The sequence below is a fragment of the Pelodiscus sinensis genome, chromosome 1 (assembly GCF_049634645.1).
Source record: "Pelodiscus sinensis isolate JC-2024 chromosome 1, ASM4963464v1, whole genome shotgun sequence".
Lineage (NCBI taxonomy): Eukaryota > Metazoa > Chordata > Testudines > Trionychidae > Pelodiscus > Pelodiscus sinensis.
In genome coordinates, this window is record NC_134711.1 from 34647673 (window position 1) to 34675000 (window position 27328).

Sequence of the window (27328 nt, forward strand, 5' to 3'; positions counted from 1 at the left end):
CAATGCACTATAAATTTCTGGACCAATTTATATTAGTAAGACATTATTCAAATAGCCTTCTATAGGAACTTGATCCTTCACCTATTGACTTTCATTGACTTCAGTATCTACCTGTGTAGAATATAAAAAATTCTGAATACAACATATCTAAAAAACTAATATTACATATTTTTTAAAAATCTATACAAGGAAAATGGGGAAGCAAGGAGAAAAGAGAAAAAGAGAAAGAGAAAACTGGCTGAGTTATGTCCAATGTCAATTCTAACAACCAGCTATGTCACCTCTATAAATGACAACTTGGGATGTCACAATGTAACTATGGGGTTTTCATAAAAGAAAAAGAAAAGAAACGTGGGAAGAGGAGAATGAAACAAAGGAAGAGAGGAAACAATGAACATGATTCCCCCCAAGGACAGGCTACCAGCAAGTGATATATTAGTGCATCTATTATTTGCTGAGACATTTTCAATTTAACAGATTTTTTGGATATAATCATAATGCAAATGATAAAATAAAATCATACCAAACTTTTTATCAGGTGGGGTTTTTTTTTTAACAAAAATGCATAGTTTTAGAAGTAAATACTATTTTATAACTGGTATGAGGCTCACATTTAAATAAGCACATAAACTGAAAGAAACAGTCACATATATTCTTCTGCATTTTAATCCATACATAATTAAATATGCACTGTGTGAATCCATACTGAATCAAAGTGGGGCAAGAGTCTGTTCACAAGAGTCTGTTCAGACTGCATTAGGGGGGCCCAAAAGCATTTATAGAATCTATTAATGACTTAAAATTAGACACTTTTTAAAACACATCAACTCCCAAGGTCAGGGTTATGTATTACTCCTACAAAAGACAACCTCACAAACCCCCAAAACAAAGGTACATGCTGCTTCTACTACTGATTAGGACAATAAAGGGTAATAATTTTTTCTACTGTTTTTCACATACAGCATTTAGTAAATATAAATCCGTAGTGGGTTCTCTGTCCTTGGAGGAATTTCACCCTGAACAATTTGCTATCAGCAGAAGTAAGCCATATATGCCAGGGGCAGAAAAAAGCCTGTGGGATTTTAAAAACTTTCAGTTCACATTTGTAATTCTTACACACCACTTTTCATCTAGTGACCTTAAAACTCTTTACAGAGAGCAGTATCTTTATCCCCATTTTCTAATCAGGAACTGAGGTACAATGAAAGGAAGTGACTTGCCCAACATCACCCAAAAAAGCATTAGCAGAGCTGGAGAATTAATCATAATTGTCTCCCGAATGCCAGTTTGGTGCTCTAACCACTAGGCTACCCTGCCTTCCTCACTTATAAAATGTACCTCAAAAAGCTCTCCTTATTCTCTTTTCCATTTGGCAACCACTAAATTTGCTTAATGTGTTTCCAATTGATCTTAAAGTACAAATGCATTTCTGTATCCTACTGATGTACCATACATGTAAACACTCAGACCCCAGTGCAGAGTGACATATAGTAAACTGAGTACTATACAGATGAGGTTAGCAGGAACAGTATTTCCCTGCTAAAACACACCCGAGATGAATACAAAAAATATTTTTTTACATCTAATGAAGCCTAAAAAAATTATTTGTCAAGTTTAAATTGTCCTCTGAATTTTAAGTTAGGATATTATTCAACAGACCATAATTTAAAGAAAATCAAGATTTATTCAAAGCTAGTTTCCTAGTCCATTTTTGTGTGTTTTCTTTTTTAAAAAAAAAAGATATTAAAAAGACTTGAAATTTTTGTTTTGAGTAAAAAGTGTGCTACGTACCTGTTGTATGTTTCTTTGTGACTGTAAACTGGACTGCAGCCTTCGCAACAGAGGAACACCATTCCTAGACAGTCTTTTAAGTAACCAGTAACTGTGTACTCTTTCAACAAATTGCTTCTTCCGTTGAATGGCCACCTGATTCATTATTTTATTTAATCTAAAATGTGGAAAAACTGAAAGTTTAATTTTGCAGCAAAGCATCAAACATGTATTTGGTTATGGAAATTGAATATCAGAATATTAATTTATATCAAGATATTTTGTGTACTACAACAATATAGCTTTAACATGTATTATAAAATCTCTTTGGACTATATTGCTCTTGGTGCAATTTTACGTGATTGTTAAAATAAACAAAATCTTTAACAGCGCTTACTTAACATTGATATTAATATATGTAGATGTGTAAATTTTCATGAGTTACTAACCCAGTTATAAAAAATAATCTGTGATGAGATACTAAAACATCCGCAGATTTTTTGAAGTTGACAATTAATCTACATCCCTATAATTAACTATCAGGGCACTAACACAAACTTTCAAATTAATACTGTGTTTTGTGTGTTCATTACTTACTGTTTTAGGCATTTTGGTTAATGTTTAAAAAAGGACATTTTTAGCTTTTTCTATGGGTTTAAAATGTACCTTAAATATTAAAATATGTAACAAAATGCTTCTTTAGATTTACTACTTTTCTTAAGTGCCTAGAAGAGAGACTTTTCTGAAGAAAAAAGGAATCTGAAAATTAAAATATCAGAACCCTGAATGGCAAAGTTCTGCACCCACAACCTCAATAGAACATATTTAAAACATAAAAGCTGCAAGACTTGGTAATCAAAAGGCAACTATGGAACACTTTCTAAACATTACAAAAAAACATTTTATATCCTGAAGGAAAACATGATCTATTTCAAACAGCTGAATAGTCTTCAGATAAAAAATTATTTCTCAGAGGATAACCTATGTAATGTATATACAACAAATACTAAAATGTAAAAAGGTTTACTACTCACCTTCTGCTCCACTTCAGGAGCACATGTGCCTCTCAAGCCCTTGATCAGAGACTTTCCATTAGCAGCATCTGTTACATCACACATGCTTTCTAGACAACCCTGTGCTACACTCAGAATATATGGGATTGCACGGGCAAACTGCCCTCAGTTCTTCCTTTATCCCAACATCCAACAACAGTCCAAAGCAGAGAGAAAAAAGGGTGAATACGTAGAGTACCCAAAGAACCAGTTACTGCACAAAGTGAAAAACTTTCTCTTCCTCAATGAGTAGTGTCCTTGTGGACACTCCACGTGAGCAATTTCCAAAATTGTTTGGTCCTATCCAGATAGATATACAATGGGAATCATATGAAGAAAAGTTGGGGAGAAAAACAGGTAGAGGATTTGAACAGGGTGCTCCCACCCCTAATAGAATTGCGTTCATAGTCACAATCACTGTGGAACTAGGCAGTTGAAATGGACACCTGCACAGGCTTTGTAATGATCTTTCCATCAATTCCTCATCTGGAGGGGAACTGTAACCTGTTTGTCCAACTGAACTGGTTGAGGAATAGGATTTCATACACCACTCTTGCAAGCAGCCAACACAATCCTGCATGCCTGATCTGGAATTGCAGGCTTCCACATATAACCTAGGAGGTGCAAGCAGTTCCTTATTATAGTACTACGACAGTGATTACCAACCACTACCAAGATCTATCAGGGATCGACTGATAGATCTTTAAAACCTCTGACAAGTGATCCTAACTGGTTTGGCAAGAAAGCTATCAAGTGATGGCATTTCAGTCGCCCCTAACACCCACTGTCATGATGCTCCTGCCTTCTGCCTGGGAACTGCTCCCCTGGGAGCCTTCCGCTTGCTGTGCAGGGTGTGGGGAGAACAGTGGTGCTGATGTCAGGGTGTTCCTCTTCCCCCCACTTCTATACCTATCTCCACACGCACACAAGGGGATGGAGGGAGCTTGGCAATGCAAATGTCTGTCACACACACACTGTGTGTGTCTGTCATTCTCTCACACACACTCTGTCCTTCACTCTCATCTCCCGACCCAACCCATTTGTGAGGGATTGTTGTTACTTCTTTTACTGCTTGCAAAGTGTGTTATTTTTGGTTTTTGACTGGTCTGTGCACTTCATAATTTTCATTTCTCTCTTATGCTTAAATTTAATTCTTTGAGTAGTGAGTTCTAAATTGCCTAAACTGTTGTGGCTAGAGTAATGATACCTATGACAATTGCTGCTACTGGAAGTGCCTGGCATGTTCCTGCAGGCCCTGAGAAAGGCAGAGCTGGGGTCTCCACATGTCCTTGCTTGCTGACACCACTCCTGCAGCTTCCATTGCCAGTGGAAGCTGTAAGCTCAGTGCCTGTAGATGAGGGGCAGCACATGGCACCATGGAGGCACTGCTCTACATGCCCACTGCTTTCAGGAGTGGTGCAGGGCCAGGGCAGGAGTCAGCCTGCCTTAGCCCCACTGCTTCACCACCCGGAAGCCATCTCAATTAAATCGTGCCCGCCAAAGCCTGCTTCCTGAACCCCGGGTCCTAGTCCTGAACTCCTCCGGCACCCATCCTCCTGCCCCCCAGCAATGAGTCCCCCTACATCCAAACTCCTTCCCAGAGCTTGCACCCTGAAACCCCCCCTAGACCGCAAACCGCCACCCTGAGCTAAGCCTAGAGCCCCTCCCACACACCAAACCCCTTGGGCTGAGACAAGAGCCCGCACCCCACCCCTCCACCCCAGTCTGGTGAAAATGAGTGAGGATGGGGGAAGAAAAGGGATCAAGTAAGCACGGTGATACCTCGGAGAAGGGGTGGAGTAGGGGCAGGGCCTCAGAGAAGGGACAAGAAAGAAGTGGGGAAAATACAGCACATGGATTTGGGTTTGAGGTAGATCTTACACTGCACTTAAATTGAAAAAAAAAGTGATCTTGTGATTAAAAAGGTTGGAGACCACTGTACTAGGACTTTCTGAATTGTCCAAACCAAATTCAATGAAATTATCAATTTGTCTGTTGGATGGAATGCCTTAGCTGCCAACAAATCCAAATATGCCCCTATGAACTGTATTCTCTATACTGGGGCTAGTTTGGACTTTACATTGTGAAGAAAGAGAGGTGCAAATTCTGTCTGGGTGCAAATTCATATAGCTTCATAAGACTGGCCCTTATATAACAAGTTGTCGTGATGCAGGAAAACTAAAATTGCTTTTTAAAAATAGTGTTCCCTGTATGCTGTGTACTAGGGTAGCCAGCCAGGAGAGATTCAAATACCGCCCAGCTGATCAGCAGACTGCTCACAGCCAACAGCATATGTTTCTGTTGATAGTACATATCCACAAATACCTCCTGCACACATTTTGCATATGAATGGAAAACAATAGAGGGAATATTGCTTACAAAGAGAAGCAGCCACTAGCACTAATCCCTTCATGAGCATACCTGGGACCAAAGAGAAGACTAGATAGGACCAAACAATTTCAGAAATCTCCGATGCTGAAAGATGTAAGGGGTACATAATTTTTACAAGGGACTGCTGAGATGGACCTCTGGGTGCATTACTGCTTGCTATGACAAAGCTGGTGTTTTGCCTCCCAAAGGATATCACAAGTACTCAGGACTGATAATTATTCCAGCCTATAGAGTAGCACAGGTATCTACTGTATGCAGGTTGTATCTCTGTATAAAAATAGGTGCCCTGCAGGTTGAAGACTGAAAACCAATTTCCCGCATCGAGAGAAAGGATTATTGCTGCTGCAATAACCATGTGGAACTTTTGAGATTTTACAAATGTCTTCAGTCATCTTTGATTTAAGATTGTCTCCACTCTCCAGCCTTCTTTGGCACAAAACCTTTCCTCCGTTCTATTGCTCCTAAACATAGGTGGGAATATATGTTTTGACTTAAGATGGTGTTGTAAGAAGGGTCTCTGAAGGAGAACGAAGAAGAGAGATGGAGATGAGGGACATGAAATGGACGTTGTGGCCCAATGTCATAACATCCATGACCTGTTGCAATAAACTGCCAGGCCTATTGGAAATGGAGGGGCCATTTCCTGAAGTGAGGAAGGGGAAAAAACGTTTAAGCTTGCAAACCAGAGGCAAGGAAGAAATTGAGCACCCAACCAAGCTGTCAAAATGATTGTTTTGATCAGGTGTAGCCAATGAGAAGGAGCCACAGTTTACCAACGTACTTTGCCAAAGAGCTACAGTAATTTGTCAGCAGTTCCCATCAGGTGCCTTCTCTCCCGTCTCCAGTAGCTTTTGCCCACCAGCAGCTCCACCGATCAGTGCCTCTTCTTCCTTCCCCGTGCCTCCTGTTCACTGCAATCAGCTATTTCATGGCACTCAGGAGGCTCTATGGGGGAAGGAAGGAGCGAGGGTGTAATACACTTGGAGGAGAAGGTGGAGCCAAGAGTTGAGTACTGAAATGTTGGCAACTGTAGCTGCAGCCCTGGAGTCAGTGCGCCTGAGGAAGGAGCTGCATCTTAACTTCAGAAGAGCCACAGGTGGCTCCAGAGAGCCACAGGAGGCCACCTATGGTTTTGGATGACTGGGCATAAGCTAAAGGAAGGTAGAAGTGTTTTCCTTCTGGAATCTGTCTTTTTTCTAACAAGTTCAGTGGCTCTGTAACAAATCAGAGTACTGACGGGCACAACCTTTGGGCAGTTTGGGACTTACTAAATTTCCTTTTGTTTGTAACAGTATACGTACACTGAGACTTCAGTGTGACCCCCCTGGAGTCCTACAGTTTGTTCACTGATCCATCCCTGAGTACCAAGAAAAGCTTGTGATTATCAAATCAGAGGTCCTCAAAGATATTCTGAGACTGTCTTAGGAATCTCTACAACTGAAGTCACAACACTCTGCGCGTGAGTGTATTAGTAGGAGTATTGCAAGACAGATATGAGAAGTAATTCTTCCATTCTACTCAGCACTGATAAGGCCTCAACTTGAGCACTGTGCACAGTGCTAGGCATCACACTTTAGGAAATATATCAACATACTGGAGAAGAGCAACAAAAGTGTCTGGAAAACATGACCAATGACGAAAGATTGAAAAAATGGATTTGTTTAATCAGGATGAGAGCGAGTGGGAACACAATAAAAATCTTCCAATGTGTAAAAGATTCTTATAAAGAAGAGGATAATAAATTGTTCTCAATCACCAACAACAGGACAAAAAGCAATGGCTTTAAATTGCAGCAAGGGAAATTTAGATTAGACATTAGGAAAACCTCCAAACCATAAGGGTAGCTAAGCACCAAAACATTATCTAGGCAGGTTGTGGAATCTTTGTCATTGGAGGTTTTAAAGAGCAGGCTAGACAAACACCAGTGAGAGATTATCTAGAATAGATAATACTAAGGCCTGCCTCAGGGCAGGAGATAGGACTAGATGAACTATCAAGATCCCTTCCAGTTCTACATTTCTATGATGTAATGACAACTTCTGTGGAGATGTATCTAGCAGCAGTATCCATAGCACTTGCAGAGAGGCTCTGGCAAAATGACCATTCTTGATGGTGACCTGGAACTGTTCTCTATGATCCTGTGGAAGATGTTCAATAAAGGATGCAAACTTGTTGTAATTCATACAATCGTAATTGGCTACAACTGACTGACCATTTGTGATTCAAAACTAGCAGGTCCTGGTTGAGAAGACCCCTCTGTCCATGAAATAAGTTTTTTCTGGTCCTTGGCAGGCCTAAAGTAATGCTGTCTACCTTGCCTCTTTGCGGCATCCAACACCAGGAAATTAGTTTGGTGATGGGAAAAAACACAATTATAATATATATATGCCAATTTAAAAGTTTATGGTACACTGGCAAGAGTTTGCCACACAATTTTTGCTGGATCCAGCAGCACTTCATTAATAAGCAATGAAACCCAGGTAGATGTTACTGATTGCAAAATGTCCAGGGGCTTGCTTGTGATGAAATTCTTACTTCACGTGATATTGGAATGGTGCCTGTAACCCTCTGCGAAGTCCTACAATTGATGAGGAGTAGACCTTCTGTTTGCCCTAGTCCTCTGTTCTTCAAAGCTTTCCTTGTGTTGGTGGTTTGCTTATACGGGCACGGATCTTACCCCTCTCAAAATAGACCTTAGCCCAAGGGTGGGCAAAAGGGCATCTGCAGGCCACATTCGGCCCACCAAGTGGGCTGATCCAGCCCGTGGAGGCCCACTACTACCAGACCAAACAGGGCCTAGGGACAGGAGAGCACGCGGTGCTTAGAATCAATCCTGGCAGTTGACTCTAAGCACCGCAAACCAGAGGACAGGAAGCGAGAGACTTTGCATAGTCCCCTCAACCCTCAGGCCAATCACAGCCTGCGGGAATCATGTGAAGTCTAAGCACCACACGCTCCTTGCAGGGCAGCAGGAGACTTTGCATGCTCAGGGTTTGAGGGCAAGGGGAGTGCATGAAGTCTCCTCCTGCTCTGCCAGGAGCATGCAGCACTTAAAATTAATCACCAGCTGCTGTTCAGCTGGTGGCTGACTCTAAGCATAGCGCTCCCTTGCAGGGCGAGGGCAGGGAGCAAGATTTCACGTGATTCCCCTCCCCCAGGCCCTGACTGACCTGGGGGCAGGGAATGGAGCACATGAAGTCTCTTCCCACCGCCAGGAGCATGGGTGCTTAGAGAGAACCACCAGATATTCAGAAGAGTTGGTGGTTCTCTCAGGGTGGGGGTCAGGGGCAAAGACTCTGTGTGTGCCGCGCTGCCACACCAACAGACCCGGTCAACGGTAATGCTTTATCAGCAGAAGCTTAGTTTGGTCTCCCAATTCTTCCAGGACAGTCAAGACTACGTTACTGTTGGGAGATATGGAACTCCCACAAGCAATTGGTAAAGTTAGAGTGGCTGTTGCTGACCAGAACAGCCTTCTAACAAGAGAAACAGTATCTGAGACCTGGAAAGCAGCACCTATCCATCCAAGCCAAATAATCTCACCAGAAAAAAAAATGTAGGCATAAGTGGGGGTAGGGAAAAGAAAACTGAAATCTCTCACCTAACTAATTCTGTACTAACATATAATTAACACTATCTAGAAACACTAAACTAACTCAACAACTACAAGACATGCTATGATATGCACAAGCTGAAACCCTGAGAGTTCTGTCTCAGTCCAAGGTAGTAGGGAAGGAACAAAGGGCAGTTCATCTATATACCCTTGGACTGAAGAATAAAGTTGGATAGAATGCATGTGTTGATCAGACTCTAACCAAAAAAAAATCTCTAATCAAGGGCTTAAGAGGCACATATGTACCTGAACTGGAACACCCATAGGAACACTACTCAAAAAAAAAAAAAAAAGTTGTAGTTTCAACCACTGCCAGTGGTAACCAGGTTAGCAAGTGAGTAAAAATGTCAGGGTCAGACAGATCGCTATCAAGTCTAGCTCCCTTTTGACATGTTGAAAGATTAAATTATCTGTAACCACTGTCTCTGAAGCTATTCATTTTAATAAATCCCACAATTTTTAGGCCTACAATTTTTAGGATGCAAATACAGTAGAAATTCTCAAAACTCAAAAGCTGTTCATGCAAACAGGTGCTGTTTGATTGGAGTCCCTGCAATGATATCAATACAAAAGCCTTAAAAGGCTCTAACCACAGTTCCCTTCTGAGTGGGAGGTAAAATAATAAAGGGTTACAAAAACTCATCTCTGTGGGAAGGAATATAACAGTGAATGGAAACATGTTAATTTTCTCTTCAGTAAGTTGTTATTACAAATGTCCACCCATCAAGATTGAATACTCTATGGATGTTTGAACAAAAAACAAAAATATTGCAACAAGCAGTCCCAATTGCAAAAACGTGTTTCTTTGAAATTGTACATCAGTATTAAAAATAACTTTTGTCTTGAGAAGAGGTATACTTCTTCTCAATATATACTTGCATATATTTTGTTTTTGTGCCTTTCTGTTAATGTAAAGAATGAGAGACTTTTTTTTTAAAACAGTGAAAAGGAAAATGCCCAAACTAAAAACTAAAGGTACAAAGCTTAGCCATCTGGTAACAGGTACTGTATCTCAGATAAGACAAATTATTTAGAAGCTAAGGGTAAAAATTTCAAAATAATAAAGCAATTTAAGATCTTACATCCACGTGACATTTAATAAATAATTATATGCAACTTAGATACTCTTAAAATTTTACCTCACAGGTAAGCAATGGTGCTAAGGAAGCACGTAGAAATGCAGCTGACTTCACATATCTCTAGGATGAGGGGGGGAGGACACTATAGGGAAAATAGAAGCTGGATGCTCTAAGAGACTTTTCTGACATGGAGTAGTCCTTAAGACCATACTAAGCTAATAGTACTACAGTAAGAGAGATATAAATAACAGCTCTGACATGGTTCTCATGAAGACAGCAAAACCTATTCAACTGAGTAAAAAAGCTGGGTCAGAACTACAACAACTTGGAGGCATCCAAGCAACCAACCCTTGCACTTCTAATAGCCTTTTATCTGTCAGCAGGAAAAATTTAGACATGTAACTGCAGGATAAATGAATCTACAAATATTGCAGACTTTGCCTTTAAAAAATTCAGGTTTGATTTAGTTGTTCTGTTTGTTCAGAACAAGAACTCTGAACTTATCTATGTTGACAGAAGACAAAGAACATAAGCCACATTCAAATACACAATTATCAAGAATTAAATCTTTTTGGAGGATGCACTAGATATTACCTGCAAAAATACTAACATTTTTCTCCTCACAGCTTACAGAAATATCAACTATTCTCCAGTTAGGCTTTGCACTGCACATACGAAGCAAACGGAAATTAACCCCAGAAAAGAAAGGACGACATACCTAAAGTATGTCTCTATACACAATTAGCCGATTACGTCAAACTTTTTCCAGTTGGGTCTTTTAAAACTTTTATAGAAGGTTAAGATAAACCAGTTAATAATTTGGGACATGTGAGTTAAGTGTAAGATTTTCCAGTAACATAGCACCTAAGTACCTCCTTCAAGTTTATCAAAAACCGTTTTTACAGTAACAGATGCTAGTATGGAAAAACAAACGGGGGTATAATTCTTAAAATACATTAGCATTTATTAACTGTCATTTAAAAGTCTATCTATACATCCAGGTTGATTAACCTGGAAAGACAGATTAAAGTTGAATACTCTAGTAAATAAATGAATACATCTGAACTGGAGGATAAACGCCTATGGGACAATATTGTATTATTTTGATTTATAAAAAGGAAAGAGCCACTGAATTATGACAGTCATACTTGTCTCTCTGATAGTTTAGACCAAGACTACTCAACACGTGGCATGTTTGTTTACGGCCCGCGGTACAGTTTGGGTTTACGCGGGGCTCAACGTGCGGCCATGGGTGGGATCCTTTGAAAATGGCCTCCACTAGGAAAATGCTCCACAATGGCGAGGTATCTCTTAGGCAAGGTGAGCACTGGAAGATGCAAGCGGATGGGCTGGCTGGAACAGACAGGTACAGGGTGTTGCCATTTCTAGCCCCCGGGGAGGAGGTACTGGGAGCACTGGGCCATTGTGGGCAGAGCCTGAGAGGCACTGACTGTCTCACACTGGCCATATTTGGGTCCAGGGCCGTGATTGGGCAGCCTTGCATCTGTCCCGCATGGAGTGATGGACTCCCGCATGGGGACATCAGCCCTGCGGGGAATCCAGGACAGGGCGCCTGAGCACCTGTTCTTTTTTTTTGCCTCACATGTCCGACTTGACTCTCACAGCTCTCCTCCCGATGAACGTTGGAGCACTCTGGCTTGGAAACTTTTATTTTTACAGTAAAATCAGTCCAAGAAATGCACAACCTAAAGCTTCAAGCTAAACCCCCAAAACACTGGTATACCATTTTATTTTTAATAAGCATTACAAATGGCAACAAAAAGGAGACACTTGTTGGATGAACACAGGGTTGTCAGTTCCTTTTGGGAGATGGAATTCACTTTTGCAGACATAAATGGAAATACAACAGGTCTTCTTTGTCAAAAGACTATAGCTGCATTAAAGAAAACAAACCTGCAACACCACCATGAATCTTGTCACCATGAGTTCAAAGACTTGTATCCAATTAACAGCAATTTAAGAAAAGTTAAGAAGTTTCCGTACTCAAGATATATTCCGTTTGCAAGTTAAAGACAACAATGCCGTTACAGAAGCCTCCTTCAAAATGGCTTGGCACATAGCTAAATCAAAAAGACATTTTACCAAAGGCAAATTGATGAAGCATGCTTCTTGGACTGCAGTGAATCACTTTTTGCAGAATATAAAAACAAAGAGGATATAGTTAAATATCAAAACCTCAAGTGTCTCATTCAACTGTAGTAAGATGAATTGAAAACATTTCAGGCGATCTGTTTTCTAAATTTCTAAAAGACATTGAAAGCGCTGAGTATTTCAGTCTGGCAATGGACGAATCTATGATTGTAGAAGCCAAAACAAAAAAGTAGTCAATATAGTAGTCTACTGTTGATATGCATTTTAGTAGTTAAATTCCTGAACAGTCATTGCTCATTAAAAGTGCTGTCATATGGGTGGAAATCGGGTAAATACTGCATTTTATTGCAGAACTGAATTAAATGGGGCCTGCGTGTTGTGTAATCGGGCTTTAATCTCTGTATTCAAGCCCGTCAGTGTAATAGAAGCTATCTGCGTATATATTTTCATGTAAGAACATAAGAATGGCCATACAGGGTCAGACAAAAGGTCCATACAGCCCAGTACCCGATCTGCTGACAGTGGCCAATGGTAGGCGTCCCGGATGGAGTGAACCGAACAGGTAATGATCAAGCCATCTCTCTCCTGCCATCCATCTCCACTCTCTGACAAACAGAAGCTAGGGACACCATTCCTTAGCCATGCTGGCTAATAGCCATTAATGGACCCCACCTCCATGAATATATCTAGTTCTCTTTTAAACCCTGTTATAGTCCTAGCCTTCACAACCTCCTCAGGCAACGAGTTCCACAGACTGACTACGCACTGTGTGAAGAACTTCCTTTTATTTGTTTTAAACCTGCTGCTCATTAGTTTCATTTGGTGGCCCCCGGTTCTTTTATTATGGGAACAAGTTAATAACTTTTCCTTATTCACTTTCTCCACACCACTCATGATTTTATAGACCTCTATCATATCCCCCCTTAGTTTCCTCTTTTCCAAGCTGAAAAGTCCAAGTCTCTTTAATCTCTCCTCATATGGGACCTGTTCCCCACCCCTAATCATTTTAGTTGCCCTTCTCTGAACCATTTCTAATGCCAGTATATCTTTTTTGAGATGAGGAGACCGCAACTGTACACAGTATTCAAGATGTAGGCGTACCATGGATTTATATAAGGGCAATAAGCTATTCTCCGTCTTATTCTCTATCCCTTTTTTAATGATTCCTAACAGCCTGTTTGCTTTTTTGACTGTCGCTACACACAGCATGGACATTTTCAGAGAACTATCCACGATGACTCCAAGATCTCTTTCCTGATTAGTTGTAGTTAAATTAGCCCCCATCATATTACATGTATAGTTGGGGTTGTTTTTTCCAATGTGCATTACTTTACATTTATCCTCATTAAATTTCATTTGCTATTTTGTTGCCCAATCACTTAATTTTGAGAGATCTTTTTGAAGTTCTTCACAGTCTGCTTTGGTCTAAACTACCTTGAGCAGTTTAGAATCATCTGCAAACTTTGCCACTTCACTGTTTATCCCTTTCTCCAGATCATTTATGAATAAGTTGAATAGGATTGGTCCTAGGACTAACCCTTGGAGAACACCACTAGTTACTCCTCTCCATTCTGAAAATTTACCATTTATTCCTACCCTTTGTTTCCTGTCTTTTAACCAGTTCTCAGTTCATGAAAGGACCTTCCCTCTTATCCCATGACAACTTAATTTACATAAGAGAGCCTTTGGTGAGGGATCTAGTCAAACGCTTTCTGGAAATCTAAGTACACTATATCTACTGGATCCACATTTGTTGGTCCCTTCAGACAACTCTAATAGATTAATAAGACACGATTTCCCTTTACAGAAACCATGTTGACTTTTGCCCAACAAATTATGTTCTTCTATGTGTCTATTTTATTCTTTACTATTGTTTCAACTAATTTACCCAGTACTGACATTAGACTTACCAGTCTGTAATTGCCGGAATCACCTCTAGAGCCCATTTTAAATACTGGCGTTACATTAGCTATCTTCCAGTCATTGGGTATAGAAGCTGATTTTAAGGATAGGTTACAAACCATATGCAAACACACTTAAATTGTGACCCTCGGCATGTGCTCTGCGTATCATTGTGGCCCCCAGGGCTTCCAAAGTTGAGTAGCCCTGGTTTAGACAAATTTTGGCAAAGAAGCTTCAAATCTGTCTTCCACACCCCTGTGGTTATAAAGAGGATATCTGTGGATTTGCAGGGCTCTAATGGTGACTTACATATTCACCGGAGAGTTTATCAACTTGACTAAACTTACAAAATAATTAATCTACTTCAGTGACCAATTTCCTACTTCCTTCAAATCCTCTAAAGTTCGTTCAGTAGTTTAAGCATCCAATTATTATTTTTCATCGAGACAACACGGTTATATAGCTATTTGGTATCCATGTTAATTAGGTGAAAGTATTTTTTTTATTCTCAGGAGAGTATGAAATACAAACCTACTATTCGTTTATAAATCAAAATAAAACAATATTGTCCAGTAGCCATTTATCCTCCAATTCAGATTTATTCAGTTTATTAACATATTGAACTATTGATCTTCAGATTTTTTTAGTACAATCACCAAAAATATCATGTTGATGTTAACACTTTTCTGATACCTCCACTGTACAATACCTGTCATTAATATGCCAAAGGGTAAGCTTAAGGTTTGAATAAAAACTATTGTACGTGTATTGAGGGTGCCTGTAAAAGGCATCATTTTGAGAGGACACTTTTAAAACGCATCCTCTTCAAATAATTTTGTATTTCAGCAAGTTCCTACTCCAAGCATCTTTTGTTAAAATATTTTCTAATCTATACTTTATGACACCCCAAGTCACAAATGTGGTCAAAGTTTATTCCCACATCCATATATTCAGTCATTTCATTATTTGGATGTCAATATTTGTTCAGGAAAAGTGGTCCCCCATCATGTACTCAAGAGAACTGAGGTGACAAGCATTTGGCATACTGAAGTATATCGCTGAACAATTTTAATTTCCATTATCACCAAAAACAAAAAAAATCATTATGGAAGAAAAAATATATACGTAATATAGTGATGATATCAGCTACATATAATTAAGAATTTTGGGAGCTTTACTGTTCCTTCTCCAACAGTTGCATCCTTTACACCTATTTCTAATGAGAATTACATTAAATATCTTTTCAAGGTACAGTAAAAACACCTTTTTCTGGAATGATGGGAGAATGGGGGGGTGTTGGTAAAGTGAAAATTCTGATTCACTAAGAAAGAGGTGTTAGGACCATGGAGGGGCCTCAGAACACAGAAACGTGGAGGAGCTGCAGAGACCTGAGAGGGGGCTTGGAGAGAGAGGGTATTTTGCTAATTATGTTGTCGATACAATTTGTATCACTATTGGACAGCTGAGCCTCTGCATTTTAAATGTAGTAAGAGCCTGGCAGCTCTTACTATATTTAAAGTGCAGAGGTATAGCATTCCCGCTCCCACGCTGCTCGGTCCCAGCTCGCCCTTGGTCCAGCAGCCCCTGTTTGCGGCAGCCCGGCTGGTTACAAGCAGGGGCAGTTTAAGCAGGAAGAGGGAGGATTGTTCTTCTGCCTGTGCTTTGCACAAAGCATGTAGTTTTTGAATCTGGAGACCATGGCATGCCATGACTCTAGGAGTCAGAAAGAAATTTGGGAGAGGAGAAAGAGATACTCCCTGGGTAACTGTAACTATAAACTACAATGGGGGAAAACTATCTACAGGTAAGAATACAAGGGAATGTAAGCATGATTGTGAAATCAAGAGCTATGAGAAGTTCCAACCTACTATCACTGGCAATAAGAAGGAAGGGGGGGGTCATCCTGGAGGCACTGTTACAGGAAAATATACATGCATATGCATACACCTGATTGGAATGGACATGAAAAAGCACTTGAAGAATTAAAGTTATAAACAAATAATAATTTCAAACCAAAAAATGTTTTTCTTTAAAAAATGTACAAATGAAAAAAAGTTTAATTTTGTCTGGGTTTTGTAATTTTTTTTTTAATTTCTTTTACTGAAACAAACTATATATGTTGAAACTGACACAAACTTTTACCCTGTTATGATCTGGAATTGGAGAGGGCAGCAAAAGTTAGCCTTTGAATTTCTCTGCCTCAACCAATGGCTAGGACTGTTCCTGAGTGAATACTTCTGTAAACCATGTTACAGTCTCTCCAATGAATTTTAAATCTTTCTTCAGTGTTTTTTATCCCTTTAATATGTAAAAATATTCCTGAGCCACATTCCAGGTATCAAACTCCATGAAGCAGACAGGGAAGGAGTTTGAGAGGTAGTTTAACAGAAAGGGTCATAATATGGTTAGGAAGACCCTCAAAAACCTGTGCCAGCATTGTTTCTCTTTCCTCTACCTGTGCCTGTAGCCAGACAGACCACCTGACCATGGATGCCTCTATCCAGATCCTGGTGTGGTTTTGCAGGGACTGTGGCTTGCAATTTCCACTTACTGAAATCCAGGCTGGGGAGCATATCCAATGTGAAAGGTGCCTGCTGGTGGAATGTCTCAGGAAGCAGGTAGGAGAGCTAGAGGAGGTGGTGGCTAGGCTGCGGTGCATCTGAATCCACAAGGAATTCCTGGAGAGTATTCATGTGGCAACTGAGTAAGTTATCCCACTACAAAAGACTGCTGACTGGTGGAGGAGGAGATGGCTTGGTCTCAGGAGGGGACACTTGCAGCAGGCAGTGTTCCACTTCTGCTCCCAACCCTCCCACCATGGTACTGGAGAACCCTTACATTGTTCTGGATACAGGAGATAAGAAATCACCCTCTAAAACAGAAGAGGTGAAGCTTTGTACCCCGAAGACTGGGAGGTCTGCAGCCACCACCACGAGGAGGAAACATAGGGTAGTACTGGTTGGAGACTCCCTTCTGAGGGGAACGGAGGCATCCATCCAGTCATGTCATCTCAGGAGGTATGCTGCCTGCCACGGCCCATATCCAAGTCATTACGAAGGAACTCTAGAGGATTATCCAGCCTTCTGACTACTACCCCATGTTACTCATCCATGTGGGCACAAATTATATTGCAAGGTGTGACTACAGGGCTCTGGGAGTACCAGTGAAGGATTTTGGAGCGCAGGTATTGTTCTTGTTAGTTCTTCCTGTCAAAGGTACAGGCACAGAGAGACAGGTGAATCCTGGAGGTGAATACCTGGCTGCAAAGTTGCTGTCTCCAGGAGGGGTTTGACTTCTTTGACCACGCGACAGCAGTCCAAGAAGGACTGCTAAGCAGGGATGGGTTTCACCTTCCGAGGAAAGGGAAGAGAGTATTTGGATTCAGACTGGCTAACACAGTGAGAAGGGCTTTACACTAGTTTTGATGGGGGCAGGTGACCCAAAGCCCATGGGTAAGTGAAAGACAAGGAGACCTGGCAGATGACTCAGAAATGGAAGGGAGCACGGGCTACAAAAGCAGAGATAAAGGAGGGCCAAGGCAGAACTGGAGGAGGGGGAGGGCAAATCAAATCAGTCTCTTGGACGCCTACATACAAATTCAAGTAGTATGGGGAATAAGCATGAAGAATTTGAAGTGCTAATAAACACACACAACTATGACATAGTTGGTATCACAAAAACATGGTGAGATAATATAAACTATTGGAATATTGGTATGAAGGGTACAGCTTGCTGAGGAAGGATAGGCAGGGGGAAATGAATAAGAGTAGGAATAAGAGATCCTCCGGAAAAGGCTTTATTTTCCGGAGAGTCACGTCTAGACTGGCGCTTTTCTCCGGCTTATCTCCAAGCCGGAAAAAAGCGGCAGCCATGTTAATGCAAATGCCGTGGGGGATATTTAAATCCCCCGCGGATTTGCCAATTCCAGAGTGGTACATTAGCATCCCTTTTCCAAAAGGGAGGCCAGTGTAGACATAGCCCAAGTCTTCATGGATGCAGAATAAGGCAGATGTCATATTAAAATTCCAAGGGGGCAGGGGGAGAAATCAGCATGTACCTGGTTTACCTGAAGCAATTATTCTGAGATACGAGTCTCTCCCTTATTGTTTTTGAACCTGTCACATTTGCAGTCTGGGACAAACCTGAATTTTTAGAACTATAAAAAACCATAATCTTCATAATTTAAAAAAATGAGGAAACCATATCAGAGATCAAAAACCTGGAGTGAAGCAGGCACCTCAAATTGTGCTAATTTACTTCTCAGTTCAGTTTAATTTTAAAAAACTCACAGGACATAACAGGGCAGTAATGTTAAGTTTAAGATACATGGTGGCGATGCTTTTTTTTTTTTTTAAGTATAAGAATATTACTGTATTTTTAAGGAGTTTTTTTTAATTTGATGGTTTTTTCCTTGTCAAATTCTCTGAAGATCTATGGACTTGCCGTGAATTTTTTAAGTGACTAGAGACTTTACAGGTCATTTTGGACAAAACCCAATAATGTTATTTTTATCACATCATTTTGTGAACTATATCTATATATAGATATATAAAAATAAATATATACTAAGTGGCTCTTCGCACTCTATCCACAGCTATTATGGCTCTTTGTCTCTTAACTGGTTGGCCACCCCAATCTAGATGATGGCATAGCGAGTACACTTATTAAGTTTGCAGATGATACGATGCTGGGAGGGGTTGCAAGTGTTTTGGGGGTTAGGGTTATAATTCAAAATGATCTGGACAAACTAGAGAAATGGTCTGAGGTAAATAGGATGAAGTTTAATAAGGACAAATGCAAAGTACTCCACTTAGAAAGGAATCATCAGTTTCACACATACACAATGGGAAGTGACTGTCTAGGAAGGAGTACTGCTGAATGGGATTTAGGGGTCATAGTAGATGACAAGTTAAACATGAGTCAACAATGTGAAACTGTTGCCAAAAAAAAACAAAAAAAACGCAAACATGATTCTGGGATGCATTAACAGGAGTGTTGTCAGTGAGACACGAGAAGTCATTCTTCCACTCTACTCTGTGCTGATTAGTCTTCAATTGGAGTATTGTGTCCAGTTCTGAGCATCACATTTCAAGAGAGATGTGGAAAAACTGGAGAAGAGCCAGAGAAGAGCAACAAAAATGATTAACGGTCTAGAAAACATGAGCTAGGAGGAAAGACTGCAAGAATTGGGCTTGTTTAGTTTAGAAAAGAGAAGACTGAAGGGGACATGATAGTGGTTTTCAAGTATCTAAAATGGTGTTACAAGGAGGATGGAGAAAAATTGTTCTCCTTGGCCTCTGAGGATAGGACAAGAAGCAATGGGCTTAAACTGCAGCAAGGGAGGTTTGGGTTAGACATTAGGAAAAACTTCCTGTCAGGGTAGTTAAGCACTGGAATAAATTGTCTAGGGAGGTTGTGAAATCTCCATCACTGGAAATATTTAAGAGCAAGTTAGGCTGACACCTGATCTAGACAGCACTTGGTCCTGCCATAAGAGTAGGGATGTGGACTTGATGACCTCTCGGGGCACCTTACAGTTCTATGATTCAGTCACAGTTCTTACACAACCCCTTTTTTCCCCAAAGACAATAAATAAATGACAACTGAATCATTTTACAAAGTGAGCAAGTTTGACATACTTATTTTGGATTACACAGATAAACCCAGTTTGTATCATGTCTACATGTGTAACAAAAAACAAAACAACACTGAAAGCATGTTATTTAGGTTGCCAATCAAGAACTTGAAAATTAGGAAGTGACAGATTTAGTTTGCACAGACAGCCAAAATTCTGTCCCCTTCTGCATCCATGATGTGTAAAGCTGCATCTCTGTTATGAAGATCACAGATTCTGTGATTTTCTGCAACATCCATGACTTCTGCAATGGTCAGTGCAGATCGTTCCATGGCTACCCAAGTAAATCAGGCAGTCCTAGGGCCAGCTGCAGAGGCTACTGCTAGGCAGTTTCAGTGTGGGAAGGGGCTCAGAAGTAGGGCAGAGGAATTGCAGGGACATGCTGGCCCCTTCCAGATAAGTAGCCTCCCAGCCCACCAACCTCTCACCACCAACATGGGTCCCAAGCCAGGCCCCGCCTCCCACGCTCTCCCGCATCAGCAGAATCCTGATAGGTCCCTCCAGAGCACCCATGACCTCCCAGCCCCACATTTTAGTGAGGGGTATACAAATCAGACAGGTCATGGGCCATGAATTTCTGTTTACTGCATGTGACCTGTCCACGACTTTTACTAAAAATACATGTGACTAAAATGTAGAATTAATTGTGTGCACCAAATGAGGCAGGGATCATACAATGATAGATTACTAGGACTGGAAGGGACCTCGAGAGGCCACTGAGTCCAGTCCCCTGCCCTTATGGCAGGACCAAGTACTGACTAGACCATCCCTGATAGACATTTATCTAACCTCCTCTTAAATATCTCCACAGATGGAGATTCCACAACCTCCCTGGGCAATTTATTCCATAGTCTGACAACTCTGACAGTTAGGAAGTTTTTCCTAATGTCCAACCTAAACCTCCCTTGATGCCTCAATCTTCTCTCTTCTAACCTAAACAAATCCAATTCTTTCAGTCTTCCTTCATACATCATGTTCTCTAGACCTTTAATCATTCTTGTTGCTCTTTTCTGGACCATCTCCAATTTCTCCACATCTTTCTTGAAATGTGGTGCCCAGAACTGGACACAATACTCCAACTGAGGCCTAACCAGCGCAGAGTAGAGCGGAAGAATGACTTCTCGTGTCTTGCTCACAACACACCTGTTAATGCATCCCAGAATCATGTTTGCTTTTTTTGCAACAGCATTACACTGCTGGCTCATATTTAGCTTGTGGTCCACTATAACCCCTAGATCCCTTTCTGTCGTGCTCCTTTCTAGACAGTCGCTTCCCATTCTGTATGCGTGAAACTGATTGTTCCTTCCTAACTGGAGCACTTTGCATTTGTCTTTAATAAACTTCATTCTGTTTACCTCAGACCATTTCTCCAATTTGTCCAGATCATTTTGAATTATGACCATATCCTCCAAAGCAGTTGCAACCCCTCCGAGCTTGGTATCATCTGCAAACTTAATAAACGTACTTTCTATGCCAATATCTAAATCGTTGATGAAAATATTGAACAGAGCCGGTCCCAAAACAGACCCCTGTGGAACCCCACTTGTTATACCTTTCCAGCAGGATTGTGAACCATTAATAACTACTCTCTGAGTACGATCATCCAGCCAGTTATGCACCCACCTTATAGTAGCCCCATCTAAGTTGTACTTGCCTAGTTTATTGATAAGAATATCATGCAAGACCGTATCAAATGCCTTACTAAAGTCTAGGTATACCACATCCACAGCTTCTCCCTTATCCACAAGACTCGTTATCCTAGCAAAGAAAGCTATCATGCAGGGAAAATAAAAGATGTGAACAAGAAATTGAACACTATGTCAATGCATACATATGAAGGGAAGAATGAAAGATGCACTATAAATCTGTCATTTCCTAACTACTGAGTACTTTACTTTGCAAATCTTTTTGCATATAATTTCCTTCAATTATTTTTTTCCAGGAAAAAGGTAAAAACAAATTCCATTATGTACAATTCCAACAACCTAGATTTCACGCATCATCAGTAGACTCTGAACCGTGAACAACAACACTGAGCTACAAACCCTACTTTAAGCTGACAGTAGAAAGCTGCTATTCCTGAGGGCAGCAAACGACTTGGCCTTTGTGCTACATGTGAGGGTCTGTTGAGAGGAACAGAGCCCACCCTCTCACCACACCCTAAATACTCTTGTCCTAACTAGTATTAACGAGGGGGCCACATGATGAGTCCTGGTAGAAGAACTTCACCACTACAGATGTCCTGGCATCTTTCAAGCGCTCTTGTTATAGCATCTTCAGCAGCAGTGTCAGCCCTGTCTCAGATCATATTTAGTTATTTTAGCATACTGCCAAAGTTTTGCTGAGGAAGCCAGGCAAGTGGTGATTTTCAGTTTATATTTCAACCAAAGCTGAATGGAGAAAGACATTGGCACTTCTATAGCTTAAGGGATTATCTTTTTCAATATCAAAAGCAAACAATGCAAGTGTGAGTTCTTCTCAAAGAAGATATCAATCTTTTATAATCAAAACTTTCAGTTAAACTAGATCCCTTATAATAAACAAATGCAAAGTTAAACGCAACATTAAAGTTATAGAATTTTATAAATACATGAAAGGAAATAATAGAATCTTGTTGTAAGGAACTAATATATATTTTTAGTGAGAGAGCAGCCTGCTAAATGAATAACTGAATACATCCAGCATATGCAGTGTGGGTGACATTATAGAAGACTGACAGGTGAGAGATCCTACCCATTCACAGTGACATCAACAGTAGAACTGGGCTTATTTTGCTTCAGTTTTCTCCAGGACTAATTTAACAGGGAAACAATGATAATTTGCACCTAGAATGATGTATTTTTCCCAAGTGGGAAAGAAAAAGGATACAACTTTTGAAAAGTGCCAAAAGAACACAGGTGCCTTAGTGACATGTGACAGCTACACTGGTATAATTTGAATAAGCTTTTAAATCAACCTAGTTAAACTGGTACACAAAGCTCTATAAATATCTGACCAACTCTCTTAAATCATTTTGGAAGCTTTAACTGGGAATTTCTCTTAGACAAATATTCTGTATATTAAACTGTGAAGTCCAAAATAATTGCACAGATATCCTGAAATGACATTGGCTGCATAGTTGACACTTACCATTTCCGTTAGTAATATGGAAGGCACATTTGAGGATGATTTTACTATGGGTATCAGGGATGTTAAAATATGTTTAATTGGATATTCACAATGCACTGACAAGTCTACCTTACAAAACTAGATGATTTACCTAGAACTGCTCAGGTCCTAAACTCAATTTTTGTTTTTGCAAAACTAGGGGGCTGGTGCCTCCTGCTTGCTATGCTCGCCAACCCCTTTCTCGGCTGGGGAAGACCTGGGGTTGAGGCCAATGCCGGGGAAGGTCGAAGGCCACCGGGGCTCTTGCCCCCTGCCTCCAGCCATCAAGGAGGGCCCAGCCCTGAGGCCAACCTGACCAGCTCCAGCTCATTCCTCCCCCCAGACGCCGGGAGGGACTAGGCTGCAGCCACGCGAGGGACTAGGCTGCAGCCACACGAGGCCCGGCGTTCCCCCGGCTGCTGGTAGGGGTCGGGCCGAAGCTACACCAGGCTCTCTCCTCAGCCACTGGAAGGGGCCAGGCCAAGGTTCTTCCCCTTCCAGGCCACCAAGGAGGGTCCAAGGCTGCCCCAGCTCTTCCCTGGCAACCGGGGTACGAGGGAAGGCCCAGTCCCAAGGCCACCCTGGCCCTTTGCATTCCCATCCTCTCCTCACCTGCTGCCAGGAGGGGTCGGGCCCAAGACAGACTGAGCTTGGCTCTCCCCACTGGCCACCGGGAAGTGGAGGAGGGGATCAGGTTGTAGGAAACCCCAGCCCTCCACATGTGCCTTGGGAAGGGCCAGGCTGGAAGTGCCTCTGATACAGAAGCAGCAGTGCGTAGTGGCAGGGGGCTCCTTGGGAGTGGAACCGGATCACTCGCTGCTGCCCTCACCCCGGGGACTACAGAATAGTCGAGTAACCTATAAGAACTCATGAGGTTTAGGAACTGTTGAACAAACCGACAGACAAACTCTCTCAAATAAATAGTAGATACATAACCAGTATTTCTAAACTGGTTTGAAATAATCAAATGGAAATATTCTACAGTACCTATATTGAGCAAAATTCTATCATGATTTTGTTCTTCATTTTATCAGCTATTACAGTTTCTAGAATTTTTTTTAATGTCTAAGAAACTATTCAGAGCAGAATACTTCAGACATGCTATTAGAAATCCTGTCCAGAAACAGAAAAGATGCTATAAAGATATACATTTTTTGTTTTGGTTGTAGCAAGGTTTGGGGAGTTTTACCTAACTTGGGCTTTTCTGAATTGAAACATCCTTAATAATTATTTAATGTAAAGCATTGCATTTTTATATACATTATATGTTAGCTGTATGTAGATTTGAAAGTAACATGCAAGTATACTTCAAAAATTAACTTTTGTTCTTAAACTCACTTAGGATAAATTATTTTAGTAAATGATCATATGTTTAGAACAACAGAAAATAAAACGAAGATGATACAAGTTGAGCCAGAGAAAGCAGCTGAAAAAGAAAGCTTTAAATGCCAATCTCTAATAGTTAGATGTGAAAGTTTTTCTCAGAAAATTATTTGGAACTATTACAATTATTGTTTTTATGATCAATTTGATATTTACTCAAAAGGTATTATTATGATTACAGGTTGACCCTCCCTTAGGACCTGACAGGTCCTGGATGAGGGATTTTTCTGGGCCTGGGCCCGGGCCCGCCTCCCCTCCCCCGCGTTGCCCTGTCCCTACTGAGATTCCTGGCTCCCCCCGCAGCCCAGCTGAGCCATGCTCCAGCTCCCGGACTGCCTTCCCCTCAGCAGCCCACCCGCACATAGTGCTGGGCTCCCTGCCCCCTCACTCCAGCATTCGCAGTGCTCTGGGACTCTCTGATCCTGAAACATTCGTGGTCCAGAGCAGAGAGCTCTGATTTACAGAGGTGGAATCTACTTGGAAAAAAGATGAAATACTAAATTTGGATATTACTAGATTGAGTCCACATTCTCAAAATACTTAAGTTAATTCAAGAGCTTAGAGGGCATAAAACAGATATATTCCTGCACAGTAAGTCTGCCTTTTGTAATTTCATTTCATAAAAATCACAAACCATGAATAATGAACAGACTATGATTAACTATCACTAATTCTGAGAGCTTAAAATATATTTGTGCCATCCAGCAAACATATTAACAGAAATCATAACAGAATGGCTACATTTTCAACAACCATTATTGTGAAGAACAATTTGACCAGCTTTAACTGTACATTATATTAAGTGACAGCTTTCAAATGGTATAATTTATTTCTATTATTAGAATAGTGCTCAAAGGCCCAATAAGGATTATGGTCCTGCTGTGGTAAACACAATGAACGCTATCTCCGTAATCCTAAAATGAGAATACTGGCAGTCTAACAATGCTGGAATTATTATGCGCCATATTTATATCCTGTTCCATACGGTTGTGTCTGAATTATTAACTAGGCAAAGTTCCAATTGTTGATGCAAGCACAAATCCTGTTAACTTCTCTTACTTCTTGGGTAGGTGAAGTACACAAAGTGATTTAGCACATCTTCACCAGATCCCTCTAAATCAATGCTTGCTGCATCAAACGCAGCAGTGCAGATCTAGCAGCAAGCCTGGATATCAGGGATGTAAAATCCTGTTTAAAATGTTAACCAGTTAAACTATGTGTTTATCCATCCCAATGCATCACACCACAAGTGGGTGGCTACTCTGGTACAGCTGAGCTGGAGTGTCCTCCCACCCATGGCACCTGCTAGGCCCACATGGTGGGCCTAGCAGGGCTGGGTGCTAGTTAACCCGATAAACATGCTGGTAAAGCAATGCTTACCAGGGTAATAAGTTAACCAGTTACCCCTTTACATATCTACTAGACATATCCTCAGAGTGCTACCTTTTTGGAAGTGACCACTCCCTCGTTATTCACACCAGTTCTAAAGTAGATCACCAGCACACCAATACTCCCTATGCAAAATATTGGTAACATACACATAATTTTAACATGTGAAAATAGCTTTGATATTTGTTTTGGTTCATTTTAGTTTGTATTTACACTTCTGCACTTAAAAACGCATGCAGAAACTAGAACCAGTAGACTGTACAATTATCAGTACAGGCAGTTCCCGGGTTATGTACAAGATAGGGACTGTAGGTTTGTTCTTAAGTTGAATTTGTATGTAAGTCGAAATTGGTACATATTGTAGGGGAAACTCTAGCCAAACATTTCTCCAGAGCTCAGTTTTATTCTCCCACACCTCACTTCCCTCAGTCCTTTATTCTCAAGCTGAGGTGTCTGCTGAGAAAAGCCGCTCCGCGTCTTCCTGGTCTGCTGGGGGGGGCGCGTGCTAGCTTCGCGTCTCCCTGGTCTGCTGGGGGGAAGCAGCTAGTGCGGGTTGCCTCACCCTGTTTGTAAGGAGGGATCCAATGTAAGTCGGATCCATGTAACCCGGGGACTGCCTGTATGTCAGTGTATATTGTATACATCTATACCCACAGATATACCCACCACAAAACTGTACAAGATAAAGGTTTGAACTACAGCAGGAACTTAAAAAGTACATAAATTAAAATGAAAAAGCAAAACTAGGATCAGACAAATTGTATCCCACTTTTGTTTCATAATGGAAGCATTTTTAAAAGAACTATTCAATTTTGATATTCAAGTACAATTGTATACTTATGACACAGCAAAAAAATTCAAGTATATTAGAGCTTGCCAAATAATCAGTTGGATCACTGGAAAGATCAACGTACGTAAGAAGTACTCCATGAAGATATCAGTCTTCCGTGCAAAGGACATGAGGCAGAGTCACATCTCTTACCCATTTTTTTTTTTTTTTAAGATGACAAATTTAAGAGTCCCAGATTGAGATGTCAACAGAGGTGGTTATGGGGAAAAATCATAAATTAAACAGTAAGTCATCACCAGAAGCAGGTATGAAACTGTAGAATTATTTACTGTAGTACGTGACAAAGCACTTAAATCAGCCTTAATACCAGATTACAGGCAGATAGCTAACATGATGCAAATTTTAAAAACAGACTCCAGAGGCAATCCTGGCCATTACAGGCCAGTCAGCCTACATCGAGGTCCCAGCAAGGCGGAAAGTATAACAAACAACAGAATTATCAGACACATAGATGAATACTACATGTTGCAAAAGAGTTAACACAGATTTTGTAAAGTGAAATCATGCCTCATTAATCTATTAGAATTCCTTGAGGAACTCAAGAAACTTGAACAAGGATGATCTAGTGCATAGAGTATACTCAAAGTTTCAGAAAGCGTCTGACTAGTTTGCTTAAGAGACTTTAGTGAAGAATTTAAACAGGAATGGCCTGTCACAGATCAGTAAATGGTTTCAAAGAAGAATAAATGGGCAGTTTTCAGCATGGAGAAAGTCAGAATAGCGGAGTCCCCCAAGAATCTGCAATGGAATCAATGCTATCCAACATATTAATAAACAATGTGGGGGGGGGGGGGGGGAGATAAATAGAGAGGTGGGAAAAGTTTGCAGACAATACATTTCTCAGGATAGTTATATGTAAAGCAGACTGCAAAGAGTTACAAAGGGATCTAACAAAACTGAGTGACTGGGAAAGCAAATGGTAGATGCAATTTGCTGTTGATTAATGCAAAGTACTGCACATTGGAAAACATAACCCCAACACAATAATTGTGTTGCCACTCAAGA

The 27328-nt window shown here is 40.8% G+C and overlaps 1 protein-coding gene across 4 annotated transcripts in view; it reads right to left on the reverse strand.

The window, feature by feature from the left end:
* The window catches only part of BRD1 (bromodomain containing 1), a 106134-nt gene that overhangs the window by 71312 nt on the left and 7494 nt on the right, over positions 1-27328 (reverse strand). For 3 of the 4 annotated variants that reach the window (XR_012903594.1, XM_075927836.1, XM_075927827.1), the window contains exon 3: positions 1792-1948. The exons of the other annotated variant lie outside the window; for it this stretch is intronic. Coding sequence is in view for 2 of the 3 variants with exons in the window: in XM_075927836.1 (XP_075783951.1) it covers positions 1792-1948 (157 nt within the window). In the remaining variant the exon portion in view is untranslated. The remainder of the gene's footprint in view (positions 1-1791; positions 1949-27328) is intronic. 4 annotated transcript variants of the gene reach the window in all.